Source organism: Pieris napi, chromosome 3 (assembly GCF_905475465.1).
Source record: "Pieris napi chromosome 3, ilPieNapi1.2, whole genome shotgun sequence".
Taxonomy (NCBI): domain Eukaryota; kingdom Metazoa; phylum Arthropoda; class Insecta; order Lepidoptera; family Pieridae; genus Pieris; species Pieris napi.
In genome coordinates, this window is record NC_062236.1 from 2,592,839 (window position 1) to 2,620,139 (window position 27,301).

The following is a 27,301-nucleotide window of genomic DNA, read 5'->3' on the forward strand; positions in this document are numbered from 1 at the left end:
GGTAATGGTAGCGGGTTTAAAAGTCATTGCCTTCTTGGGTAGAGAAAACTCCTTGAACGGAAAAACGGGGCTCACCTTTACAATTATGGCCTAATCTTACACATCAATCGATTACATGATTTTAAAAATCCATATTTTCGCCTTTACTTTACTATAACTTTTAAATTGCCTAGTATTCACGTTGTATGGTGTAAAATGTAGTAATGCGGTGGTTCTTGCCAATTTCTATCCTTTCCCTTCTAAGTTCTAACTTAAAATGTCAATACAATGTACTTACAACACAGCGATCCGGTTTGATTGAATTAGAAGTTGCGTGAACAACGCGAGACCAATCGCATATGAGGTCATCCGTGAGCCTTATACAGACTTATTTTATATTAATTGGTTTTAGGTCAAGAAAATTTAAATATTTCTTGTTTGGAACAATTGAATTGCAGACCACAACATAATAGGCCATTTAAATGCACAATCGATTATGAATAATTGTAAATTAATCAATAAAGCTTTTTATAAATTTGACAAATACTTAAATGATCCTAATCCTTGGGATTCATTTGCTCCAGTTCAAACAATTTGTATGACTCATTACTTGGCGATTAAAAAGAGTAGTGGAAAGTTTCTTGCCAGTTCTTCTTACCCGCTCTACGCCCTTGACTTGCGAACTGGTAGTAAATGTAAATTTACAATTAATGTAACTTCTTTTTGACGTCCATAAGTGTACTTGTTTACCTATATGAATAAAGATATTTTGAGTTTGAGTTTGAGAACCATATAGAAAATGTTTATCCTGCTGGTACTCGATCGCAGTTTTACATCAATTGACAGCGTAGAAGCAAATTATCAGTAAATATCACTTTGAATTAGCTAATGCGTGGTGGCCATGCATCGGTGTACTACTTCAGTCGCACTCTTCATTTCTGAAGGTCGTGATAAGCCTGTAAGATCCTTTACTTGATCGGTCCAGCGAGTAGTGGATCGGCCTCGAGGTCTGGTCCATTCTGCCAGACAAGATAAATGTTTCTAGACCTCCTGGAGTCCTGTTACATGTCCAAAAATAGCGCTTATGCATCGGCATGTAGTCTGCTAAAAGTCTCCCTATTATCTCCATTCGCATTCATATGTAAGACAAATATATATCTGACTACTAGCTGACCCGGCAAACGTTGTTTTGGAAAACATTTTTTCATTCAAGGAAACATTTTTTAAGTTCAATAAAAATAACTATCTTCAATAATCAAAAATAGGTGTTGATCGTAGAGGGGTGAAAATTAGGCGTTGTATGTATTTTTGTATGCTGTATCAATAAAATAAAAATAAAAAATGTTGTCTAAAAAATAAAAATAAAATTATCATCCCCTTAACATTTAGGAGGATGAAAAATAGATATTGTCCGATTCTCAGACTTACTGAATATGAATATATGGTATGGAGGAGGATGGGAACGAACATTGTGACACGAGAATTTTATATATTAGATATAGACTATATCAGAGTGTAGAATTGACGACTCATTGGTCTAGTGGTTAGTACCCCTGACTGCGAATCCATGGGTCCTGGGTTCGATCCCCGGCTGAGACGAACATCGATGTGATGAGCATTTGGTGTTGTGCTTAGGTCTTGGGTGTTTAAATATGTATTTATATGTATTTATATGTCTATCTATCTATAATATGTATGTATATCCGTTGCCTAGTACCCATAACACAAGCTTCACCAGCTTAGCATGGGATTAGGTCAATTGGTGTGAATTGTCTATAAAAAAAAAAAAAAAAAAAATACACACACCCCAATCGTATTCGAATTTTTGTCTCTACCTATCTGTGTACAATTTTTCTGCCTATAGGAGTATTGCTATAATATTGTGTTGCCAGTTACCAGCACACATGATAACGTTTTATTACTTTAGCCATCAATTTCGGCGTAAAATTATTGCAACAACAATTCTATGAATTCAATGCGTGTAGACGTTATAACCAATTGTTTGAATATAACAATGCATCGGAATAGCCAATTACGAGAATTTGTATGATAATCGTACATCCTTCTATAGAACGGCAAGTGATTAACTTAAATTAATGACTCGGTGAAAATTTTCAGCAACTCCATATGAAAGAGAGAAAGGTCTCTTTCACCGTCGTTTTAGAAACCTTTCTGTGTTAATTATTTGCTATTGACATTATATTCTTTATTCCTACGTAATTATGTATTTATGTATATTCTTGAGTCCCTTCCTGAGTTGTGTGCTGCGATAATTCGGGCTGTTCGATTGTAAGAAAGTTGCATGGATCTGGTGAACGCTGCGCCACCTTAAGTTGACGTGCCATACTCAAACTCAAAATATCTTTATTCATATAGGTAAATAAGTACACTTATGAACGTCAGAAAAGAAGTTAAATTAATTGTTAATTTACATTTTCTTATCCTTTTACATATCCTGGAAGAAATGGCTTGTTAGCAATAGGGCCGCCCGTTGCCTAATAACTTATATAACCTGATTTTTTTATGGATGATTTTATATATTATGGGAATAAATAAATAAAGTAAATAATTTACATATCCTTTCTATAACATATTTTCATTCTGATTGTCTCTCATTTTAACATGTCTGTTGTTTGTGAGAAATATAAAATTAAAATATAATAAATATTATTGGTCTTTAAGGGGATTTCGTTTGAAATTCGCATCTCAGCAAATCAATGGACGAAATTACTTAATGGGATGTTAGTAATATGTTAACTGTATGAGAAAACCCGTATTTTGTAACGGCTAACGTATGCGGACTGAATCCGCCTTGGGACTTCTGAGAAGTGATGACGAAGCTTGAGTCGAAAGCTACAACCTTCTACATTGCTTTATAAGGAAAATTGTATATAGGTACATATTAAGGAAATGTATGAGAATCATCTTTTGAACTTGGGGTGGTATATTTTACTAAACATTATATTAGACAATTATGCATTAAAAGATACTATTTGAAATTAATTTTAAATATTAATAAATAACACACTTATAAAATTCTTCAGCTACAGTAATAATAATAATTGATTAAAATAGAAAATATAAATAAATTTAAAAACTTTGGTCCTTATGGCAGTATACCTTAAATGCTGGCAGCATTTCCTCGCTGTATTGCGATACTTATTCGTTGAGCAAGGAAAGCACCAGTTTTGGTGTCACCGGTACTATCTACCAGGCGCCAACTTAAATCATTAATTAGCGCCTGTGCACTTGAACCCCATGGGGTTCAGCCTTCTGTTCTTGACACAAGCCGTCGACTTTTTGGGTCTAATCCGGTTTCTTCAGAATATATTTTCCTTCAGATTTCGAGCGAATGTTAAATGCGCTCTTAGAAAGTCCATTGGTACACAGCCGGGGATCGAAACTACGACCTCAAGAATGAGAGACGAACGCTGAAGCCACTAGGCCAACACTGCGTTCTTTTAACATTTATTAAGACTAATAAATGTTACATCTAAATTCGAATAGATCACAAATTTCCTCATTGTCGCAAATTGACAGATCGTTACGTATAAAATCGTGTTAATTATCTGTGAAGTTAAATGTAATTGAATATATTTCTCATAGTAACTGGATCATAGACGGTGAGAATTATCTCACGATCGTCATTTCATTGATATTGTGGTGTTGTTTTACCTTTATGCTTTGGAATCATGTTAGTACCACGGATGTATCAATAGAAAATGATCGTGTTATATACAGCGGAAATTTTTAACTACCTGTTAACATTGTTAGTCCACATAAGTTTTCATTACACAAGCTAAACCATAAGAATTAATTATTGCACTATTCTAAGTATTATTGGAAAATAGGGAGGCTTTAAGGCCATACAAATACAAGAACACAAATATAACCAACCATATTTTTTTAGAACTTACACTAACGTCCCTATCTGCTTAGCTCCTTCTCTATCTCTTAAATCTCTACTGTACAAGCATTACCTGTCTACATCGTATCCATAACATTCGTATTAACTGATCTGAAATTATCGTGATTCATGTGTCCTTTTTATTATTGTCCCTTTCACTTTTTACATATGTCTAAATTGCTTTGCTTTGTTCCATTTGTTTTGCCTTTTTATGTAGTTTTGCCTTTTTATGTAGTTTTGCACTTCTTGCGCTCGCCTTTGAATTTTTTTCTCACAGTGGTTGCCTGGATGAGATCGCTCGAAAGCGATAAGGGCAGTTGCTCTCCTTTTTATTCAATTATTTTAAGTGAACTATATTTCTGTAGAGCAGTGTTGGCCTAGTGGCTTCAGTGTGCGAGTCTCATCGCTGAGGTCATAGGTTCGATCCCCGGCTGTGCACCAATGGACTTTCTTTCTATGCGCGCATTTAACATTCGCTCGAACGGTGAAGTAAGACATCGTGAGGAAATCGACATGTCTTAGACCCAAAAAGTCGACAGCATGTGTCAGGCACAGGAGGCTGATCACCTCCTTGCCTATTAAATTGAAAAATGATCGTGAAACACATTCAGAAATCTGAGGCCCAGACCTAAAGAGGTTGTAATGCCACTTTTATATTTTTTATATTTCTGTATACTTGCACCGAAGTAATAAATAAAGTTAATAAAGAAATGTAAACTTAACAATTATTATATTTTTAATAAAGCCTTAATAAAAATACATTTGAGCAACACAATATGTTATAATTTATTAATTCAATGTATTGTCAATTCTCAATTCGATGTTCATTATAAATTTCCCTTATCTATGACATTATGTTTTGTGGGCGTAGAAGTCCAAACTATGCAGATGCAAAGCCACCTAATACGGTTCTAGGTTAACGTGAATCACGCTTAACGATTTCCCATTACGATAAGAAGTAATTTAAAAAAAACATTTTAAGTTACATACGCTTCCGCAAACGACGTTTAGCGTTTAGACACGTTATTTACATAAAATGCTTTCTTTACGAAAGTTACGTAAACAATTGCGCATACGCTTACATAAGCCTATATGTCATTTTTGAATAATATGAATTTGTGCCTTGGTCAATTGATACTATTGAAATAATATTAAACTAATAATTCTATGCTATAAAAATATTTTTAATGATAAAAATGTTTTGCTTATTCATAGACATAGACATAACATTTATTACTAACAAAAACACACACACATAATAACAATAATCAAAGAAAAAAAATTAGAGATAACAAATTATTTTTTTCCATTGTCCCTTGAAGAACAAGGTTTTAAGTGTGTAATGCGTGTGTGTTGTGGTTGTGGGCCAATTGGCCTAGATCAGCATTATGCTGAGGAGCAGTTTCCACAGCTCTGGTTATTCTGCCAGAGACCACAGCAGCTAGTTTACAAAAAAGAAAACGAATGTAAAAATACTAATAGTAGAAAAAAAATAAAAATTAGTAAAAATTAGTAGTGTAAGTAATGAAGTCTTATGTAAAAGTGTATAGTAAATAAAATTAAAAGTATTAGTAGTATATTCCACATATATTACGTGTTATTAAAAATAAGACAAAATAAATTGTATCTGCAAATAACAGACAATAACAACTTTAAAACAATGTTCATTAATAAAAATTCTTGGATGACTGGAAAAACAAGTTCTACCTAGATCTGTAGATATCTTCAAGGTAGGGGTGTAAAAGTAGACCCGAAGACCAGTCTTAAAAAAATGTGATACGTTTATAAAGGAGTCTGTACCGCATACTTTCACACTGACTCACCGTTACGGAATGGTGATCGAGTTATCCCATCACATCTGTTATTAATATTAAGTGTTTTATGCCTTTCCGATGTGTATAGCAATATTTTATAACACCTTTTTACTCCTATTAATTTGACAAGTGATTTGTTTATCTCATATTAATTTTTGTTCTTCCTTTGTGAGTCATGTAGAATATTTCTATAGAGTGTGGTCTCCTATTATAAGTTTTTTTAAAGTAACAAAAGTTATCTAATAACAAAAGACTTAGGACTGTATAAAGAATACATTATAGTATTAAACAAAATTATTTTTGTTTAACATTGTAGTATTAAACAAAAATATAAATAGCAAATTTGGTTACGAACGAATTAAAGTTACTTTTCGGTACGTCAAGTCAAAATTAAAAACAAATACATATTATTAACTCGAACAACAAAAACATGATATTTCCATTTGAGGTGCTAAAAGTTGCCGATTCTCTACCAAAATTATCAGTGCTACACGTTCGACGCACGTGTTCTCAAACAAAGCCTCCAAAAGCTTTACGGCACGACGTGGTTTATTTTCTAGTTACATAGAAATAAACAAAGCGCCGTAGGCCCATAAACGAACGGGATAGCAACATATACGCACCATAAGTAGGAAAGAGAAAATGCCCACGTGAGATAAGTTAACAATAGATTATAAAAAAGCGGCTCTACCTGGAAGGTTTTACGCCCGCGCGTTAGTTTCAACTTAGACGTCACACGAAAGCCTCGCGTTGTTTAAGTTAATTCGTGTTACATTAAACTAATTACAAGTTATTTGTTAATGTGACAGAACCCATTTGGAGTGACGCAACCCGACAGTTGTTCGATAGCTTCCAACTTTCAAACACCTGTCGCCTACCTGCTGACAACTGGTGTCTTCCCGCCTTTAGATATAGGTTCAGTTGAATAAAATTCCAATGAAAAGCCAGTACGCGGTTAGTTTACAAATTGCCATTAGCGTTGCGGATATTATCGAGTACATATGTATAGCGCATTGTCTTGGTCTTGCAGTGATGTGTTCAGAAATTAAATTAAATTGTGGGTATTAGTGCGAGCGATGCGGACTACATAGAAATGATTAAGTTTCGCTATAAACGTAAGGAGACGAGCGATGGAGGGAAGAGTGGAACGGCGATTCAGAAGCAGAAGATCGAAGGGCTTAAAGATAGAGAGCTCTTGCCGCCAAAGGATTTGCTTCTATCGGGATCGTTGGCTGGAGTGAGGCATAATACGCTGCCGCGATCTCGTCCGCCTACCGCTAACAAGCGAGACGCACCTGAGACTCCTTTGAACCAAACTACCTTGGCGTTGTTTCGTGTAAGTTTTATTAATATCTATACTAATATTTAAAACTTAGACTCTTTAGTCTAGGTATCTTTATACCTCAACTGAAATATCGTAAAATTTAATTTAATTTACATTTCATTTCAAAACTTTCAAAACATTTCAAATCAAAACAAAGGTTTTCCTTTAGTATATATGTATCCCCAAAAATTTGACCCTTTCATTTTCAAGTTGAGTTGTGTTATTTGATGTATATTGCGTGTTTGATATGTAATTTATATACAGAAATAGATGAAAACAGATTCAGATTTAAATGCTGGAACGAAAGCAACAGGCACGAACTTAAAACAAAATAATGTTGAAAATAGATTATGAGACATCTTTCTAAAGTTTGGCGTTATTACAAAAAGGTCGGTAACAGAAATGACCTAATCATATTAGTTACAAATGCTATTTTACTTATGTTAATACGGAGATAAGTTACTTAATTCCTCTGACACTATAGTCTGGGAATTAGCTAAAGAAAATATATACCACCACTTACTGGTAGAAAATCAGTTAGCATTTAAACAGCCTATTTTAATGCAATTCTAAAAACTCCGTGACTTCCCATACTTAATTAGTAAGAATCACGATTGCGTAATTACAATTCGTTACATATATACATTAATGTTGTTAGGATAAATATTAATGATTTACTAGTATTCATTTAATCGTAAATTACTTAATTATACAGTTAATTATGTAAAATTCTTTAAAGAACGCCAGAATAACTGCACAAAATATATTACCCCTTTAAACGCTTAAAGTAAACCATTTTCATGGTTCGTTTAATTTTCACATTTGTTAAACCCGTCTTCATATCTTAAAGACTTCTAAGGGCTATGATAAAATGCTTTAAAATTTTGTGTAAAGAGAATAAATCGCACACATAAATCTTCAAACAGTTACTCATTAGAGTTGGCATTCAGTAGTCGTTTTGACCCTAAAAGAGCATTAAGCGTTTGAAAAGTAAAATAAGACAATTGTATTCGTAGGATTTGAGAGTCGATGGCGCGTTGCGTGCTTTGAATGATCTATTGTTCTTGGATATAAAATTTGACTCGGACGGGTGTTGAATTTATTAGACATTTATGTGTTTTAAATATGAATATATAAAGAAACTACATACTACCAGGGTGTTCACTGTTCATATATTGTTTTATGAAATTGTTAGCAGAAGGTTAAAGACGCTGAATTTGATAAGGTTGGTATAATTTTAATGCATTAGAGAATTTAGGTTGTTCGAAAATTCTATTATCTTTGTACTTTATAATGGCAGTAAGGGAGACAAATAAATCTAATATATAAATAAAGGAAAAATTCTACGAAAGACTAGGCGGTATGGTCGAAAGACTACAGCGTGCGCCATGGGCGAAAATTAAAAAAAAAAATTCAGTAAGGGTCTGTTAAGAAATATTTCAACTGCGCATAAGAATATCCAAACGCCTAGCAATTTCAGCAGATATAGAGCAAGTATTAACCTATGACGATTTGAAAAATCTACTATATTATATGTAAAATAAAATACAGTTAATATGTAACTGGGAAGTCACAGCTCCGGATAGACAGTTGACACTTGACACGATGTTTGTTATCTATCCCTACAATAAATTATTATTATTAATTCTCAAAAAAAAAAAAATATTATTAATTAATTTAAATTCGTCCAATACATCTTGCTTTTTTATATATCTATACTTCGATATGATTATTATTCTATTTTGATTTTGTTTATTGTGTTTAATATGGCCGAGTGGACGCAATAGCGGAAAACACGATGCACGCCGCATCCGCCTTATATCGGCATCTTATACTTAGCATAAAGATTATTATAATTTGATCAATCAAAACGTTATTTTAAAAGCCTTACCAGTATATTATTTAATGAGTTTCCGCCCGCAGCTTTGCACGCGTGAATTTCGTGTGTTTTGCGTAGACTTTTTGCACAACAAACAATAATTATTATATTTCAGGTTTTTAATTTATTTATTTCGTAATCCCACAGCTTACATTAATTGTTTATAACAAAAAAACAATTACATATACTAAATATGGACATTGTAACAAAAAACATTTACGAAAGAATTGGAATAGTCAATAAAAATAATTAAATATCTACTTTTAACTAAGTAATACCTAATTCAGCTGTGTTGTGTGAAATTGGGTATGTAGGTGACAGATGACTCAGCGCTATAGATATTGTTAATACATACATAAAACTATACACGTAACCCTTCCTCAGGTATAGTGGAAATTGTTTAAACATCTGTTCGATAGTCTTGAGTTTATAGCCTTACAGAGAACGAGGGGAACTTTAAATATATGATGATTTTCAAAATTTCAAATCATAAATTATTGCGAAAGTGATTATGTTATTGCCTAAATAAGGATGTATTTTGAGTCAGAAATCGGATAATCAAATAAGTTGGCAATAATAATAATAAACTGCTACTATATTAAACTACGACGATACTATGACTATATTAATCGATTGTACAATTATACTTACAATGGTTTATAGCAAAGAGAAAGGCTACGGAGAATCGAGAAGTGATTGTATTAAATTGTGATTACTCGTGATAAAAAACAAAATGCTATCGGGTCAGAGAACGCATATCTGTGACCTATCGTTCTTTGCTTTATGTTCATATTGAACTCAATTTAATGTTTACTATAATTTGTTAATTCGTTTTACAATTCGGGATTTTTTATTAGTAGGCGTAAATCACGTGAAATGGCTTGATAGATTTTTCAAATTTCAATAACGTAATGCTATTTTTGACATTCACCTTACGAGTACCTAGTTTTTTATTTTTTTATTTATGGCTCTGGCACGAGTTGTGCATTAGCCAGAGTACCTAGTTATAAAGTATAAATTACCACGTATTGAAATAGATTGATATCTAGTTCTAAGCGTGAGCTAAGCATTTTAATAATATGTAACATATTATATTCAGAACGTGTTGATAAAATGTAACTTCAAATCTTGCTTTTAAATTATTTCGAAAGCTTTTGGAATTTGTTGCGAAGTTGCCTAAGACCTACAACGCACTAGCGGCTGGCCGCAATGCGGTGTGCCGCTGCGGCGGGCCGCACATCGATTATTATATGAAACCGCACGATAACAACGCACTGACTTGCGGTCAACCGTCAACCGCTCCGGTTGATCTGGAGCTCCGGCGAGCCGCACCGGTTGAATGATGCGGCGCGCCGCGTCCCCTCCACGCACTCGGCGCGGTTAGCCGTCCTACCTACGTCATCACATATAATTATTTAACAAATGTAAACAAAATATTGTAAACCTATTTTAAAAGAGTAAAAAATAAAAAAATAAAATATGTTTATTATGGAACATAAGATACATGTATCACTTATTCCACGTCATTAAATTTGAATTTGTAATATTTCAAGAAGCACTGACGAGTGACGATTGCGGCAGACCGCAATAGGACCGCAATAGGGACGGTTAGCCGGAATACGGCAGGCCGCTACGGCGGACCGTATATACCGCGGCCCGCCGCAGCGGCACACCGCATTGCGGCCAGCCGCTAGTGCGTTGTAGGCCTAAGTTTGAATGACACCTTCATGTTACATTTTATTCTAGGTCATGTATTATAGTCTGTTAAAATGTCGAAAATTCAGGTATTTATAGTATGTCTAGTTACTGGACATACTATAAATATATCTGAATTTTTTAAATTTAAGAAAATTCTTTATTTCGTAATCCGTAGGGTCCTAATATGATTTTGTCCTATTCGGTGTCAAGACCCTTGATCCGTGGGGTCCTAGCGCTATAAGGCTTTTAAGCAAATAGGTTAGTCGACATCACGGAAGACCGAAGAGCTGGCAGCTACCTAGGTAGAACAAAGAATTAATCTAGCTATTCAAAGGGGGAACGCTGCCAGTACCTTCTGAACCTTGCCTAAGGAACTAAGGATTAGATATTTTAGTTATTATATTTTATGTTATATTTTTTTTTTTACATATAGGTACTAGACTCTAGTATAATGATAAAAAATATAATTTGATTTTAAAAAAAGCCTTCGTGCGGGTGCGTTTTTTAGTTTTTTCAATTTTCTTTCAGATTTTAACCGATTTCTCCATTTTTGCAGGAATTATTTGCGCAACTACAATGGTCAGCAGAGCGGGCTCCAGCAGCGGACAGCCTACGGCGTGCTTTGGGCGGCGGGGGAGCCAGGTTCCAGCTTGGCTGCATGGCAGACGCCAGCGAGTGTTTCGAACATCTGCTCCTAAGAGTCCATGCACACGTGGCCGCTGGTACGGGCGACAAAAGGGACGATGACGCCTGTAGAGCACCACACTGCGTGCCGCATAGAAAGTTCGCTATGATGCTCGTCGAACAATCTGTGTGTGGAGCTTGTCAAGCGACGTCAGAACCTTTACCCTTTACGCAGGTATGTTTTATTTATACATATACAATTTATAAATCATTTATTCATAAAGGTAACACAATGTATACTTATGACACTGAATGCTTCTAATTTTACATTTACTGCCAGTTCTCAAATCAAGGGCGTAGAACGGAAGAGAAGAACTGGCAATAAACTTACAACTTACTTTTTGTGAAATCTATATTTCACAAAAAAATTATATAGTACCAACTCCATAGTAAAGCCGTTCTACGGACTATACACCGTGTCACTGTATTCATTAAGGTTTGAAGTAAAATATAGGTAATATGACTGAACTCAAAATTTTATTTTTAATTCCAGATGGTCCACTACGTATCTGCCACCGCCCTAACAGCGCAGGCGGCGCTTGGCGAACATGGCGACAGCTTCGGTCTTTTGTTGAAGAAGGCTGGAGGCATGGGTGACATACGAGACTGTCCTGTAAGTGTATAAGTTTTAATCTAATATATAAAATTCTCGTGTCGCGGTGTTTGTGGTTAAACTCCACCGAAACGGCTCGACCGATTCTCATGAAATTTTGTGTGCATATTGGGTATGTCTGAGAATCGGACAACATCTATTTTTCATCCCCCTAAATGTTAAGGGTATACCCCTAATATTTTTTTTTTAATTTTTAGATAAATTTTTATGGTTTAATTTTTTTATGATACAGCATTAAAAATACATACAACCCCTAATTTTCATCCCTCTACGATCAATCCCTATTTTTATTATAAATGATATATATGGCAAAACGACGTTTGCCGGATCAGCTAGTAGTTTATAATTTTATAAGGATCAATGAAAATAACTGAATGGGTTTTATATAACTATGATAGGTCTTAGTAATACAAAATGTTGACTTAGCAATTAATTTACTGTTTCATTATTTTTCAGAACGCTTGCGGTGCAAAGATTCAAATCTGCAGAACTTTAATGAATCGGCCAGAGGTGGTTTCCATTGGCATGGTTTGGGACTCTGAACGACCATCAGCCGAACACGTAGCTGCGGTTTATTCAGCTCTCGGTACTGAACTAAGACCGACAGACGCCTTTCACTCTTGTGTTGACCGCGCCTGGGCCGCCCGAGCGACGCATCGCCTCGTCGGACTCGTCACGTACTACGGAAAACACTATTCAACTTTCTTTTTCCATAGCAAACTCAAGCTCTGGATATACTTTGACGACGCTGACGTTAAAGAAATCGGGCCCGAATGGTCTCAGGTTGTCGAAAAATGTAAACGTGCAAGGTTCCAACCGCTTCTACTCTTGTACGCGGCAGTTGATGGAACACCGTGCGATACACGTCACGCTCCCAAAGACGTTGTTCCATTCCCAGCGCCGGAACCTCGAAGGGCCGTCACTCCAGCTCCCGAAAAGTCTACAACTGGGTTCGCTAGGCGGGCGATGACTCCGGGACCAGATAATGACAGTGATTATGTTAGCAGAAAAGCGGTTGAAAATATGTTAGAAGTACATGCTAGTAGACGTGCACAATTGGCACGAAGTCTTAGCACCAGCTCAGCTTCTGACACCCAAGAAAGACCGCGGGCGAGAAGAGACTCTGGAAATTGGAGTGGCGACAGAAACAGTGCTTCCTCCGCATCGTCTTCCACTATTGAAAGCCCATATATGTATCCTCGAGGCAGAGGACCTGGCAGTATACCCAGTAGTCCTACACGTAAAGGTGAATTATCTAGCGGTGGGTCTTGTGATGCAGGATACGACTCATATTCTTTGTCTTCGACAGACAGTCTTCCGTTGCAACAAGGCCTTCGACACAATTTACAACTTGCACAAATTCCTGAACTCATAACAAGGGGAGATTGCGAAGCGTTGTGCATGGAAGCTGATCGGTTACTAGAGAAGTCTCGTCATGCAGAAGACGCCGCTGACTATGAGACTGCGTTAGTATTATGCGATGCAGCTGCCACAAAAGTTTGTGCAGCTATGGATGCTCCTTACAATAATCCGCATACTATGACATTCGCAAGAATGAAGCATAACACTTGTGTAATGCGAGCAAGGAGTCTTCAAAGACGAATGGCTGGTTTCATCAGACAGACCGAAATCCCACAAATGGCTCCTGTTCGAAACACAAAAGGAGGTCTTGAAAGTGCCCCTACGACAATTGAAATTTATGCTACTCTACCCAAGAAAAAGGGATCTTCAAAAAAGTCAAAAGCTATAGAAGATGACATTGAAAATTCACCACGGGAACGACCGCCTAGACACAAATCTCGTGAAGAGGAAAAAAGTAGAGACAAAAGATCTCGAAGTGAAGACCGTGGCCGTGCTAGGAAAGAAATAACTGTTGCTGTCGATAAAAAAGATGAACCCGTGGAAGATAAGAAATCGAACAAAAAGCAACACAAAATACGGAGAAAGTTAATGGGTGGTCTTATAAGAAGGAAAAACAGATCCATGCCCGACTTAACTGAGGGTGCCGATGTTAAGAAAGAAGAAACTAGCAAAGAAAAGCGAGTTGGGTCCGTTGATGACGGTGATGTAGGAAGAAAAAAGACGGAGGACAAAAATAATTTAAGCGGCTATTTATCAGAAGGACATCTGGAGTATTCTGCAGCAAGTGGGACTAATCCGAATCTTGAAAGAAGTAAACTAATGAGGAAAAGTTTTCATGGAAGTGCGGGTAAAATGTTGACCGCTGCTAAAGTTCCTCCTCCTCCACCACTGCGAACTACTTCCCAGCTTAGCGGGCCTAAGTTTGAGTCAGAAGTCTCAGAGCACGGCATACAGAACCGTCCACAACAGCCATTGCCTCCTCCTTCGCAAGGAGTATATAATTATACTAATGATAACGATGAAGACGGAGGCTTTTCGGAGCAATACGGTGAAGAGCCGCAGTCATTGCCATTTGTGCCCTCATATGATGAACAACCAACGAACCACTACAACTGCACTTTAGATGACTCTCCAAATACATCACAAAATTTTCAGACTGTTGTAACTCAAGCAATGGTTCATCAAGAGCAAAGTCCAGTAAGGAGAGATCTGACGAAAATATTAGATATTTTGCCTTCCCATCAAACTATACAGAATCTCACCAGATCATTCGACAATGGTATTGACGTGGTAGATTGCCCTCTTCCTCAAAACATAAGAAGGTCGCCGCACATGTTGGATCTGCCACCATATCCGAGCCCAATAAATTCTGTAAATCACTCCAGACAACCGAGTGAAGAATTCCCACCGCCACCTCCACCTATAGATTTAACTCCATTACAAGAAGAGCTTCACAATATTAACCAAAATTGTAACATGGATCTGAACTTTATTCAAAAGATAAATGATGAACATAACGATGTGCCAAAAGGGTCACTCCTAGCACAACTTCAGGAAAAAAGAAGTCAAATTTTGAGGAATGAAAATAACCTCGCTAAGAACCAATTTGAAACAATCGGCAGTTCCGGGGATACTTGGCTCAAAGAACTGCAAGCCAAACAGGCTGCTATAAAACTAAAGCGATCCGGATCAATAGAGGGTCAACTTTCCTCACCAGGAGAAAACTTTTTAAATAAACCAGCAGAAAATAACTCAAGTGTTAGAAGTATCGCTTCTAGGTTTGAACCTAATCTTCAAAGTTCCCCTATATCTCCCCTAGATAATGAAAGATCCCATGTCGGGTACCTTAATATGGGTTCAAATAGAGATGTTATTAATTGCTCAATCCAATCAAGTAATGGACATTATAACCGTCGTACCTCTTCATCATCTACCGAACAAAAGCAAAATGACGAAGAATACAATTTAGGAAAAACAAACAACACCACTAATACTGGAGACCGATCAAAGCCGAAAAAGAAATCAGTATCGTTTTGCGATCAAGTCATTTTAGTGGCGACAGCTGAAGATCAGGAAGACGATAGCTATATACCGAATCCCATATTAGAAAGAGTTCTCAAATCGGCTATGAACAAACCAGAAATGACAACTGTCCCACTACAAACAGAAAAACATTCACTTCATAGACAAGAGTCTTTCGATAGCCAGTCTTCACGGTCGACTATTTCATCTTTATCACAAACCTCATATACGCCGAATGAAGCCAACGAATACTTTAGAAATCAAAACTCTTACCCGAACTACCAATCTCAAACGCGTTCGCAACAACAACTTGCTGCACAAAAGAACACTTCGTGTGTACAAAATCAGACTGTTCAAAACAATAATCAGATATATCAAGCATTACCTGCTAATTCTCAAAATGCCAGCAACCCCATACCATATACGCAACCACCATCAGTATATCCGAGTCACAACACGAGCCCACCGAACTACAGTCATAACCCTGCTAACCGTCTCACACCTATCGTTCATAATCAGCCTTACATGACAAAACAAGTACAGAATATCCAACGATCAGTTCCCAACACATATCCACATCCTCCGAATCAAGTGCACCCAGCAAATCAGTCAAATAATACCTATTATCATCGTAACCCACAACCTTCGACAACGCCTACACCTCCTGCCAACTATGGTCAAAACCGTCAGTTTCCTCAAATCGTACAAAATAATAGTTCCTCATATCAAAGCGTACCTACAAATTCACCAGCTTATCAGAGCTATCATAACCCACCGACAAGTTACGCTCATAACGATTATTCTAGTCGACATCAAGGTAGTAATACAAATCATTACAATGCTTCACCGTATCAAAGAGTTCCTCCCCCTCATGGTGAAGTGCTAGTTGAGAACTACAATGGAAACTCTTACCAGAAAATGCCCAATAATTACTACGACGCTAACTCAAATCAAACACGCGTCGATCCAAGAAATTGTGGTCCCCGAGAAAATGGCAATGAGATCAGTCAATACCATCAGAATGGGTATCAAAATTATAATCCATATCAACATTTGGCACCACCTAAACAGATGCAAAAGAAATCAGTCTCTTTTGAGCCAGGTACAAAAGGTGGTACTGATTCACCGATACCACATCAGATGAATGGAAACTATTCGGAAACTCAAACGAATACGTTGTCTAATGGTCAGAAAACTGTATGCAATTTGTGTCGAAAGAAAACTCTTATTCCTCCAGCCACGTATTGCCCAGATTGTGACTTTTACATGTCAAGATTTAAACCACGTTCATAGCAATGATCTATGAATTTAAATAATGTATCTATTGATCTTAATTTTAATACGGAACTCCACCGATTATTTTAGACGTAGGTGTAAATAATAATTAAATAAGATGCGACTGATCTCACGTGAGAATAAAATCCATATGCGGTAGGAATGTATTTAAGTGTAGCTTGAAATGTAATCTCAATGAATGTAATATACGAATTTTATTGTAGAAGATATGTACTTATTATACCTACGTAAATTTTTATAGCTTATTTTTATACGTTAGATGTCTTATCTACTTACAAATAAATGACTTGCTTATAAAAATATATTTTCATTTTATCATATCCTTGTCTTAATATATAGAATTATATATATATATATATATATTATATATATATATAGAATTCAAAAGGTAAATGTAAATGGAGCTATATCACAGGGATCCTCTGTTACTATGGGAGTACCGCAGGGCTCCATACTTGGTCCCTTCTTATTCCTTGTCTATATAAATGACCTGCCATTTCTTGTAAAGGAGCTTCACGAGATAGTACTGTTTGCTGATGACACTTCGCTTTTATTTAAAGTGAAACGACAAAATCCATCACTTGATAACGTAAACAGTGCCATCTCCAGTGTAGTTCACTGGTTTAATACAAATAATCTTAAGTTAAACGAAAAGAAGACAAAATGTGTTAAATTTGTAACTACAAATGTAAAAAGTAGTCATTCTCAAATAATAATTAAAGACGAGGAAATAGACTTTGTTGATAATGCGGTGTTCTTGGGAATTACTTTAGATAGTAAACTCCAGTGGGGCCGACACATAGAAGGTCTTTCGAATAGGCTAAGTTCCGCAGCGTTCGCAGTTAAAAAGATACGCGATCTTACGGATGAGAACACAGCAAAGCTTGTTTATTTCAGCTATTTTCATAGTATAATGTCATATGGTGTTATTTTGTGGGGTAATGCAGCTGACATTAAATCGATATTTGTAGTGCAAAAGCGGGCTATAAGAGCGATCTGTGGGTTGTCCCCACGGGAGTCGGTCCGAAGCAAATTTAAGGAATTACATATTTTGACTCTGGCAAGTCAATACATTTATGAGAATATTTTGTATGTGCGGAAAAATATAGATATCTTTAAAAAGAATAGTAGCTTCCATAATTATAGTACTCGTAATAAAGACAAAATTAGCGCACCAACCAGAAGGCTGCATAAAACGAGTAATTCTTTCCAATGCAATTGTATACGTTTTTTCAACAAAATCCCTAGTGAGATACAAGCGTTGTCAATAAATAAATTTAAATCGTACATTAAAGTAAAACTGCTTGCTAAGGCTTATTATAATATAAATGAATATTTAAACGATCCTAGTGCTTGGATATGAGTTGCTCCAGTATATATTATAGGTAACACGACTGAATCTCTCGGCTGCATTTCCAGACTCTGGGGCGATCGTCAACATCCACGACTGTTTTAATGTAAAGTGGGAACAAACCGTGATCCATGTGGTTTCCAATTATTTCAGTATTATTATTATTTTCTTATGTAGCCAAGTCCACATTTCAAGGATCGTCATGCTCGCTTAAATGTCATTGCTTGTGGCGGCGTCCATGCGTCGGGTTGTCTCTCTCCCTAAAATATGGCGAGGGGGCCGATGGCTGGCCATGCGTCATACTCGTGAACGGGTGCTGCTTGTGGTGACTGGTCGTACTTGAATTCGTGTATGCGGTGATGTTAATTATTTCGACTATGTGTTTGCGTGTTGTTCCCACGAGAATGTAAGTGCGTGCTCCTATTTCACCATGCCTCCTGCTGATAGGGGACAAGTCTTTGTTTTTATTTATGTTCTTATTATTAATTACTTAAAATGTCATGTGGAACATGGTGTAATGGTTGCAGCTCCTTACAAACGTTGTGTAAAAAAAAAAAAAACATGGCGATTAAAAAGAGTGGCGGAGAGTTTATTGCCAGTTCTTCTCTTCCGTTCTACGCCCTTGATTTGAGAACTGGCAGTAAATGTAAAATTAGAAGCATTAATATTTATTTCTTTAATGACGAATCACAAGTGTACATTGTGTTACCTACGTGAATAAATGATTTTTGAATTTGAATTTGAATTTAATTTAGCTATTAGAAATTATAACCATAAGAACACGATTCTGACATAAAAAGGATGAGATGACACTTGAAATAAATTAAAAAGTTTTTAAATCTGTTGGTAAAATAATAACAGCTACATTCGAAACGTAAACCTTGATCTTTGATGAAACTATATCCTCTTTATCATAAAATACTAAATTAGTCTAATTGCATAAATTGTATCCTTTTAACAAAAGTCAAATTGTGTTTACGCTGTGATGAAAAGACACAGGTGAGTACTATGGTAATAGTGCATTAGACCATTACTGTACATTATATTTAATTTTATTAGACTGATATTTTTTAATGAATATAAAGTATTTTTTGGCTTTTGCAAAGTGATTTCTCTAACACTTTCTGATACACCATATTACTAAAAGATGGCGTGTTCCACAAGTACAAAAATATGACAAACAATATCTTTTGTGATATTCAAGAAATTTGTAAATATTACAAATTTCCAGTATAGAAGAAGTTTATGCATAGTTTTAATAATACTACAGACTTATAATTTATTATGCTAAATTTGGTTCAAAGTTATCTCTGTGGTAAAGCGATGACAATGAAACACTACAATGTAACAACGACAATTGACAAACTGTCATGCAAATGTTGACGTTTTGCATAAGATTTTTGTCAGTTCTTTAATGGCGACTGTTGATGACGGGTCGCAAGTTGGAGATTGGTATTGTTTATTTGGAACAAACATCGTAAATTAGTAAACATGACGGGAATTTTACCGAGCTATCAAAGGTTTGTCAATGGCGTTCCCGTACCATCAATATCACGTCGCTCCTTTCGGCTTCGCGAGAAATACCTAATTATTTCAGTACTGTTGACATTCGGAATCGTATGGTTAGGTGCTCTCTTCTATTTGCCAGAGTTTAAAAGTTCTACTAGCGTAAATGATAGTGTTTATAATGTGTACAAACGTATTCAAAAGGCGGGCCCAGAATTACTTATGCCACCGCCTCTAGCCCAAAATGAGGTAGGGGACTTTCCTGTGGTGGGTATTGTTCGCCATGGAGAGGATGGAGATGATCCTCATATTGTTCAAGATAGAAATCGTTTGCGAGCTAAGATAGATGAAGATATGGGAATGAAAGTCTTGGAAAGGCCGCAGTTTGACTCGGCACCGTCTATCTCATCATCTCGAGGTCCTAGCAAGCCTCCTGTAGATGCTATTGAAGAACCAAATGTCGCAAATAACGCAGCTAAAGATGTGTCCCCTGCAGGCGAAAAATCTGTTCTTGGAAGCAATAAATATGTTTTACCCATGATGGACTCGAATACAGATCCTGGAATTAGACACAAAAGAGAAACTGTTAAAGAGGTAAGTTCTTCTTAATAACTTATTTATTCATATTGGCATAAACACAGACGACAGAGGTCATAAAATCTAAAATATTTTTTCAGATCAAAGCTTAAGTTACAGTTACAAGTTTTGGCTTAATTTCACTGCACTTACTAAATAATGCAAAGGTTATCAGTTGAATAACTTGTGTGGTTTATAGTATAAACTTATAACTGATTAAGTTATTACATGTCAATCATCATTTGAAATATTGTTACAGTACTAATTTAATATTATATTAATTTATTACTTGATAGTGTTATCTTGCATAAATACATGCAGCTATTTTTCATTCTTAGTTACAGTCATTCTTGTGGTATAGTAATAGGAATTAAGTATTAGGGGAGTAGTAGCAGTGAAACTCAAGTAATAAACCTTTCCTACTTTTTTCTTATGGTCATTCGTCATTTGTTTGTGTTTTGCATAATAATGTTGTGATGCAAATACTACTGATTTCTCTGCGTCGAAAACAGAATAAATATCTACAATGTCTTATAATATATGAAAGTTGTATATAATTATAACCCCTATTCTTAACACTTATTGGCTTTAAATACTGGTTTATTTCTTTACTTAATTTTTGTTACTAGATATATTTTAGTACTTAGCACTAAATCACCCATAGCAACTTAAAAAAATTACTTAATACTAAAATTATAATATTAATATATAAGAAAACCTATGTATTTAGCCTGGAAGTTTATTTTACTTAAACAAACACTAAAACAAAATACTTGTTTTTCAATGTTTTCTGTATTTGTAACCTCTAGTAAGTCTAGAATATATAATACTGTATAATTAGTGTATAAGACTTAGACGAAGAGTGTCAGTCATGTAATTGTTACATATGGAACTTAATCTTAGTAGTATATATTTTAGATCAAATTATGAAGATATAGACTTTTTTATACTAATACAAACAAACAGTTATAGACTTCAAGTCAATGACTTTCTTCAGTATGTGTATGTGATATTAATTCTATGGTCATTGACTGCGAGGCGCCGGCGATTGTCGCCTACACCTACTTATTATATGATGCATAGTTTATCTTAATCTATGTAAGTAGCACCTAATACTTTTTATCTCAATATTCACACTTTATATAGACAATTATTTTGTTTAGATAATAATCTTATCATATGTCATAATAGATTAATTACTGACAATATACCCAAAATTATACTAATGTATCTGAAACTTTCATTAATAATAATCCATTACTGGCTATTAAGGAACAGGCTTAGATATTTCCCCTTCAATTTTTTTCGTTACTTTCACAGTAAAATTCGAAACTAAATATTGTTGTAGTCCGAGTGACACGACGCTATTGCTTCGCTGGGAATCGAACCCAGAAATATTGCATGTACTTGATATAATTGTTCATGTAACGTTATATTTTTAACCAAATAAACTAGTACACCGACAGATTCTAGAGACAAAAAGTTGTAGATTTTTTTTTTAAATACCACATATCTCAATATGCTAACACAATTATAATTATTTTATTATTTACATTTAGTCTAACTCATCGTAAATAAATGTTATAATATAAACAATAAAGCCTCTTGAGTTTGACGGAACCGGATTTCTACCAGATGTAACATGAAACTTGTTTCTGATTTTTCAATGCATAATGAAATTATATGTTTATATAGGAATCGGTTATTTTCCTTATTTCATATATACTAATGTGAGTCTGGATATAAATAGTTTTTGGAGTTATCTGGAGTCACCATAATCATTTGGTGTAAACAACAGTGTTATCGGCGACAATGCTTTTGACGTGCCAACGTCTTATAATTCGATGGAGCCGGCTGCACGCACGAAAAAACATGACTCATGCGGCGTTACCTCGCTCTGAGGTGTTACCTCGCTCTGAGGCGTTACCTCGCTCTGAGGCGTTCCATTTAAAATTGACATAATTGTATTTATGCGTACAAATAAATGTAACTTGATCAATTCAATTGTGATTTCCATTTACCTCCTTCTCTATATCCATACAAAATACCTATCAAACAAATAAAATTTAAATTTTTTTTTTCAACCATCCCATAAATATTTTTTATGACGTTGTCACGTTTAACTATCGTCAGTAAACCGACTTTACAGACAACCGATTTTTTTTATTACTTTGAATTCCCGTCATATGAAAGGTCGTTGCTTGAGCTAAGGTGTATTTAACAATGAACAAAAATTAAATTAATCTTGCTTTGCAGATTATGGTAAGCTCCCAAAATGGTTTCTGAAAGTTTTAAAATTGTGTTATTTAGACTTGTGCTCGTCATATCGCTATTCCTGTCTTCGAAGGCACTCTCCTTAAAGCCTCACCTACCTAATACTGGGCATTGACATGTCGAATTACGTTCATTTCTCGGTCATTTGGAAGGGAAGGCTTAGCCTATAAGCGAGACGGCACTTCACTTCGGGCCACCACTTAAAGTTCTATAAAATGCAAATTCGGCCCCACATGAAGTGCTGTTATCACATCTGACCTACCCAGTACCAGCTCCCTCTACTTAACCATATTCAACTAAGCGATTTGAATCGACGACCACACTTTCCGAGCGGCTTTTGCCGCGCTCCACCACTATGTGACCAGCTGCCCATTGAAGTATTCGAACCAATTTCACTTTGGGTCCTTCAAGAAAAGAACTTACTAATTCTTAAAAGGCCGGCAACGCACTTGCGAGCCTTCTGGCAATGTAAGCGTCCATGAGCGGTAAATTATCCAAAAATTCCAGCAAGAATGAGAACATCGAATCGTCGAAATTACCATAAATTTTTGTTTAATCCAAATACATAAGTTGTTTATAGAAGCATATTTTATTTGCGCAATTCAATTCGTCTTGTCGTGGTTGAATCAATATTTTATCAGCTTATTTTCAATTTGCTCGCATTTTGATAATGTTTGATTACTCAAGCGTTCTCTAGACTCCTTGATTACAAAGCATTGTATTATAAAATTTTCACGTTGATTTGTAAACCACTTCTTTCGGGTTTTTAAAGTCTACAAATAGTACGCTATTCGACTGTGTTTAAGGAAACTGGCTACATTACTGTGTTAATATCTGCTGTTATCGTGACATTTTACAAAAAAGTCCCGTTTTGTGAAGTATTGTTCGACAGCACGGATGTATAGATTTTTCATACAATTTCATTACGCATACAATAGGATTGCTATTTGCAGTGATCGCCTTGCACAAAGTGGGTATGGAGCCGTTGATCATATTCCAGACACATCAAAAGCTTGGTATCAGCCGTATGTTTGTATATCGTACTATAAACAGATACAACAACACTTCGTCTGTCGAATACCAGAAAAGATCGGGGCGGCCGCGTGCTGTTATAACTACAAAAAGAATTCGTTGAGTCCCCATTAGGAAGCAAAAAATCTTATCGCGAGAAATGAAGATTCCCGCTAGGACTCTGTCGCGCATTATAGAACAAGGCCTGAAGCTCGGTGCACAGTGAAAAGCAGTGAAATATCCTCTTTGCCGATAAAAAAAAAATTTCACGATTGAAGAACACTACAATAAATAAAATGATAAAGTGAACGCTCACAGTTCTAATATAAGTAATATATATGACAAGATAAAATAAAAATACAAGAAATGTTTGTTAAGCAGAAACAAATTACCATCAAAACAGCGGATTAGGTTCGAGATAGGCGATAACAATGCTCTCTTTAAAACCGATCAGCCCACTACCGAATATATCCAGCTCCGGATAAGTACTGATTAATCCGTTATAATCGCGAAGGATTCGAAAGAGAAGTGCCTGAACTCCTAGGTTGGTTTCTGCAGATGGTATTTGGAAAATTTTGCTGATTATATTTAATATATAAAAGTAAGGTTGGCCTGGACAGGACATAACAAATTCTTGTTGAATACTATTTTGAACAAAATCATAATCATTTAGTTTATTGAGTTTTTAAGTAATCAACAATGATATAGGTTTCTGACTTTTGTGGGACGCTAGACCCGCCCTCGTATAAAAGACATTATTATTTAACTGTTTAAAATAAAATACTTCCCTCATCAAAATAATGTATGTAAGTAGAACTACACATTTTAAATTGTTCTACAGAATATAATACGTTTTGTATTCATACAAATACGGGCCGATTTCGAAATTGTCATTAGTTCCGTTCACACACAGTTTAATTTACCATAACTATTGTTGACAATTGAAGTGGAAAACGGTAGTTTCTGCCCTCGTTATGGAAAGTTTTCAATTTTCCACTATTAATAGAACGTCTATACGTCACTATGGGCTGTTTTTTTTTTTTACAAATAATTGTTTTCCAAGGTCTTATTATTCGTTAAATTCAAAGTAATTTTTACTTTGTAACATATGTTTTATTGATAATTTTTAACTTGTACTATAAATTGGATTATAAAGAAATTCTCAGTCGGTATAATTTTGACTTTTTCATGGTTGTATCTAAGAAACAGTGTTTTAAGCGGAGATAAATTACATATTCGCTTGTTCAAGTAATGAAGTAGTTGTTTGAATGTTTTGACAAATGTCTAATCATTTAAACAAAGAAATGTTATAAGTATACTTTCGCGACAAGGTCAATATAACGGCATATTGTCGCGATGCGTTGACACACATACATATTTGAGTACACAATACAATCGCACCTTTTGTACTGTAAACGTGAACGTTTTCAAAAGAAATACTTTAAGTATTTGCGATTTTCCCACATTTTTGTTACATCTCACTTTAATAAATATATCTTCTGTGCGTGTGTTTGAAATTAAACTCCTAAATGCACCGATCTTGTTGAAATTTTGTGTGTGTGTTCGAGGAAGGGTTTAGACTTAAGATTTACAAATGAATATATAAATATTTTTTTGTTTTTATTAAGTATATTAAGTACATACTGGACATATTCTGTTGGGTCCGCTAGTACTCTATATAATTCAAACATATTTTAACGGTAATTTATGAAACTATTGAATTGTTATTATGAAATCTAACTTGACGATAGTAGCGAATTGCTAGTACCATATTCGCGACAATAGGTGGCGTTGGCAACACTTTAATCTTTAATATTAAATGTTATCTTTCAACATAAGCGATTGCTACCTCATGCTAACCGTGTTGTACGTGCTGTCTGCTGTAAAACAAGTGCAAAGCATTCGATCGTGTTATGTTATTAATGAAATAATTTAGGAACATAGCAATGACTGGGTAGGTTAGGTATGACTGGGTAGGACTAACTAGGTTTATGGTATCTATGTACCCAAAAACCTACTGTTTTAAGTGATTTTGGTTATGATTTATCTCTGAGAACAATGCACGCTTAAAAATTCCCACAAAATAGTGAAATTTAAAGATTTGCATTGGAATAATGGCATTGTTTGGTCTTAATTAGCATACAAACGAGGTGTTTATGGATTCACTTCAAAATTCTAATTGCATTGCATTAGACCGGATAAGGATTCCCCGACACGCAATTTCCCCGTGCACTTTAACTGATTCAGCGATTTGACCATTATTTGAAATTTTAAGTAAAATAAATTTATCGATTAGCTATTTTAATTTTAACAAATTGAATATTTTGGCTTTAGCTTTAATTTATACGTATAGTAGACCGAGGCGAATCGGATCACTTTTTCTTTGAGGTTGAGTAAATCATACTAAAGTGTTATATAATGTTATTTTCATTAATAAAATCGTAAGAAGTATTAATAACCTATGAAACAAACATTTGAAAACTTAAATCATACATATATTCTCTTAATTACCTATTAAAAACTAAAAAAAGGAAAATATCCGAATCGCCCCAACTTTCGGGGTGAATCGGATCGTACACAACATATAACAAAATTTTAAGGTATAGTGTTAAATAACTTTGGAATCAGTAAAAATATATAATAATAAGATCAATTTTGATTATTGGCACATAATTCACATATATATGGTCCTTTTTATCTGTAAGCTCGTGAACGGTACCTACTGAAAAAATCTTAGCAGCTTTACGTAAGGTAAACTATTTGTTCTGGACTTTATTTATATAGAGGCTGCTCTTTCATTTTTTCTTGAGACCATTCTCCGGCGGTCATGAAATAAATATGAATCAATAACCTCAATCTTGTAATAAATCAGTTTAAAAATATCATCCAATTCGCCCCTAAGGATATGATCCGATTAGCCCCAAAATTAGGACTTTTGAAATAAATATTTTAGACGTTAACCTCTAAGATTATACTTAAAAGCTAATTGGTTCTTTAATATAAACACCTTGCTTAACAATATAAGCCAATGTAGTTAAATTTTAAGACAAATCCGTCATATGACACAAAGAAATCGTAAGTACGCGTACCTTAGATGAGCGCCAAATTGCGACACACACAAAAAACCGAGTGGCTGACGATCGGCATTGCCACTGATCCACAAGCGCGATCGAAATACTGCTTATGTCGGGAGGTGCTCAGTAAATGAAGAGACATAAAACGCCGGTTGAGTGCGTTCTATGTGATTGTGATATTTGAATTATCAACAGATTTCTAATTTTGATCCGATTCGCCCTGTGATCCGATTCGCCTCGGTCTACCCTACTAGGTTACCATAACCGTCAAAAAACAGAAGTTTATGTAATAAGATATAGGTTGGTATTCGGAGCAGTGGGTATCGAATCAAAAGGTTTCCAACCAGGTTCTGTGTCCCTGGTATATGACACCGATTTTTCGGTCTAAAACATAGGTTTCGGTGGGTTTCTTCTTAAAGTAGTATAGGAAAAGTAATTAGATTCCACCCACAGAGGCTACATACGAATATCCCAGGCTGAACTTGTTATACGTACACTTACAAATGTCCTTACAAAACTTAAAACTTTTTTATTATTAAACCGTTAAAAACTTCTTATTCATTTTTTTGCTCTTATGTCAAGAGTATAATATAAGACGAAATCGATTATTTTTTGATGGATCTTATTTTGTGGTGTATAAAGCGTCCGTTGGGCTAATGTACATCAGAAGGTAATTAGATCGGTTGTTCCGGCCTTTTATTAGCTTTGATGACATAACGCGAACCATTAGCCGCCAATAAGTGCCATACTAAAGTTTGTATTTAGTCTGAAATTTTATCTGATGCCCAAATCATTACTTATAGTACTTGTGTCATTACACTGTGGATACAGTGCTCTTTGTTTATTTCTGTCAAATTCTGAAAAGCCGTCGCTAGGCGGTATGGTCGAAAGACTATAGCCGGCGCCATGAGCGGAAAAAAAAATTAAAAGC

General features: G+C 35.3%; 2 protein-coding genes across 6 annotated transcripts in view; both read left to right on the top strand.

The window, feature by feature from the left end:
• Positions 1 to 16,878, top strand: part of LOC125063340 — a 78,486-nt gene extending 61,608 nt beyond the window's left edge. For 2 of the 5 annotated variants that reach the window (XM_047669745.1, XM_047669747.1), the window contains exons 2-5: positions 6,731 to 7,036; positions 11,158 to 11,460; positions 11,779 to 11,898; positions 12,355 to 16,878. In XM_047669745.1, the coding sequence (XP_047525701.1) occupies positions 6,794 to 7,036; positions 11,158 to 11,460; positions 11,779 to 11,898; positions 12,355 to 16,575 (4,887 nt within the window). In that variant the 5' untranslated portion in view covers positions 6,731 to 6,793 and the 3' untranslated portion in view covers positions 16,576 to 16,878. Of the gene's footprint in view, positions 1 to 6,128; positions 7,037 to 11,157; positions 11,461 to 11,778; positions 11,899 to 12,354 lie in introns of those variants that run through there. The other 3 variants (XM_047669744.1, XM_047669748.1, XM_047669746.1) reach the window with 2 other exon arrangements.
• Positions 16,879 to 19,346: 2,468 nt separating this feature from the next.
• LOC125063347 (mannosyl-oligosaccharide alpha-1,2-mannosidase IA-like) overlaps positions 19,347 to 27,301 on the top strand; it is an 82,592-nt gene continuing 74,637 nt past the window's right edge. Inside the window, exon 1 of the mRNA XM_047669757.1 lies at positions 19,347 to 20,029. Within this exon, the coding sequence (XP_047525713.1) occupies positions 19,421 to 20,029 (609 nt within the window). The 5' untranslated portion in view covers positions 19,347 to 19,420. The remainder of the gene's footprint in view (positions 20,030 to 27,301) is intronic.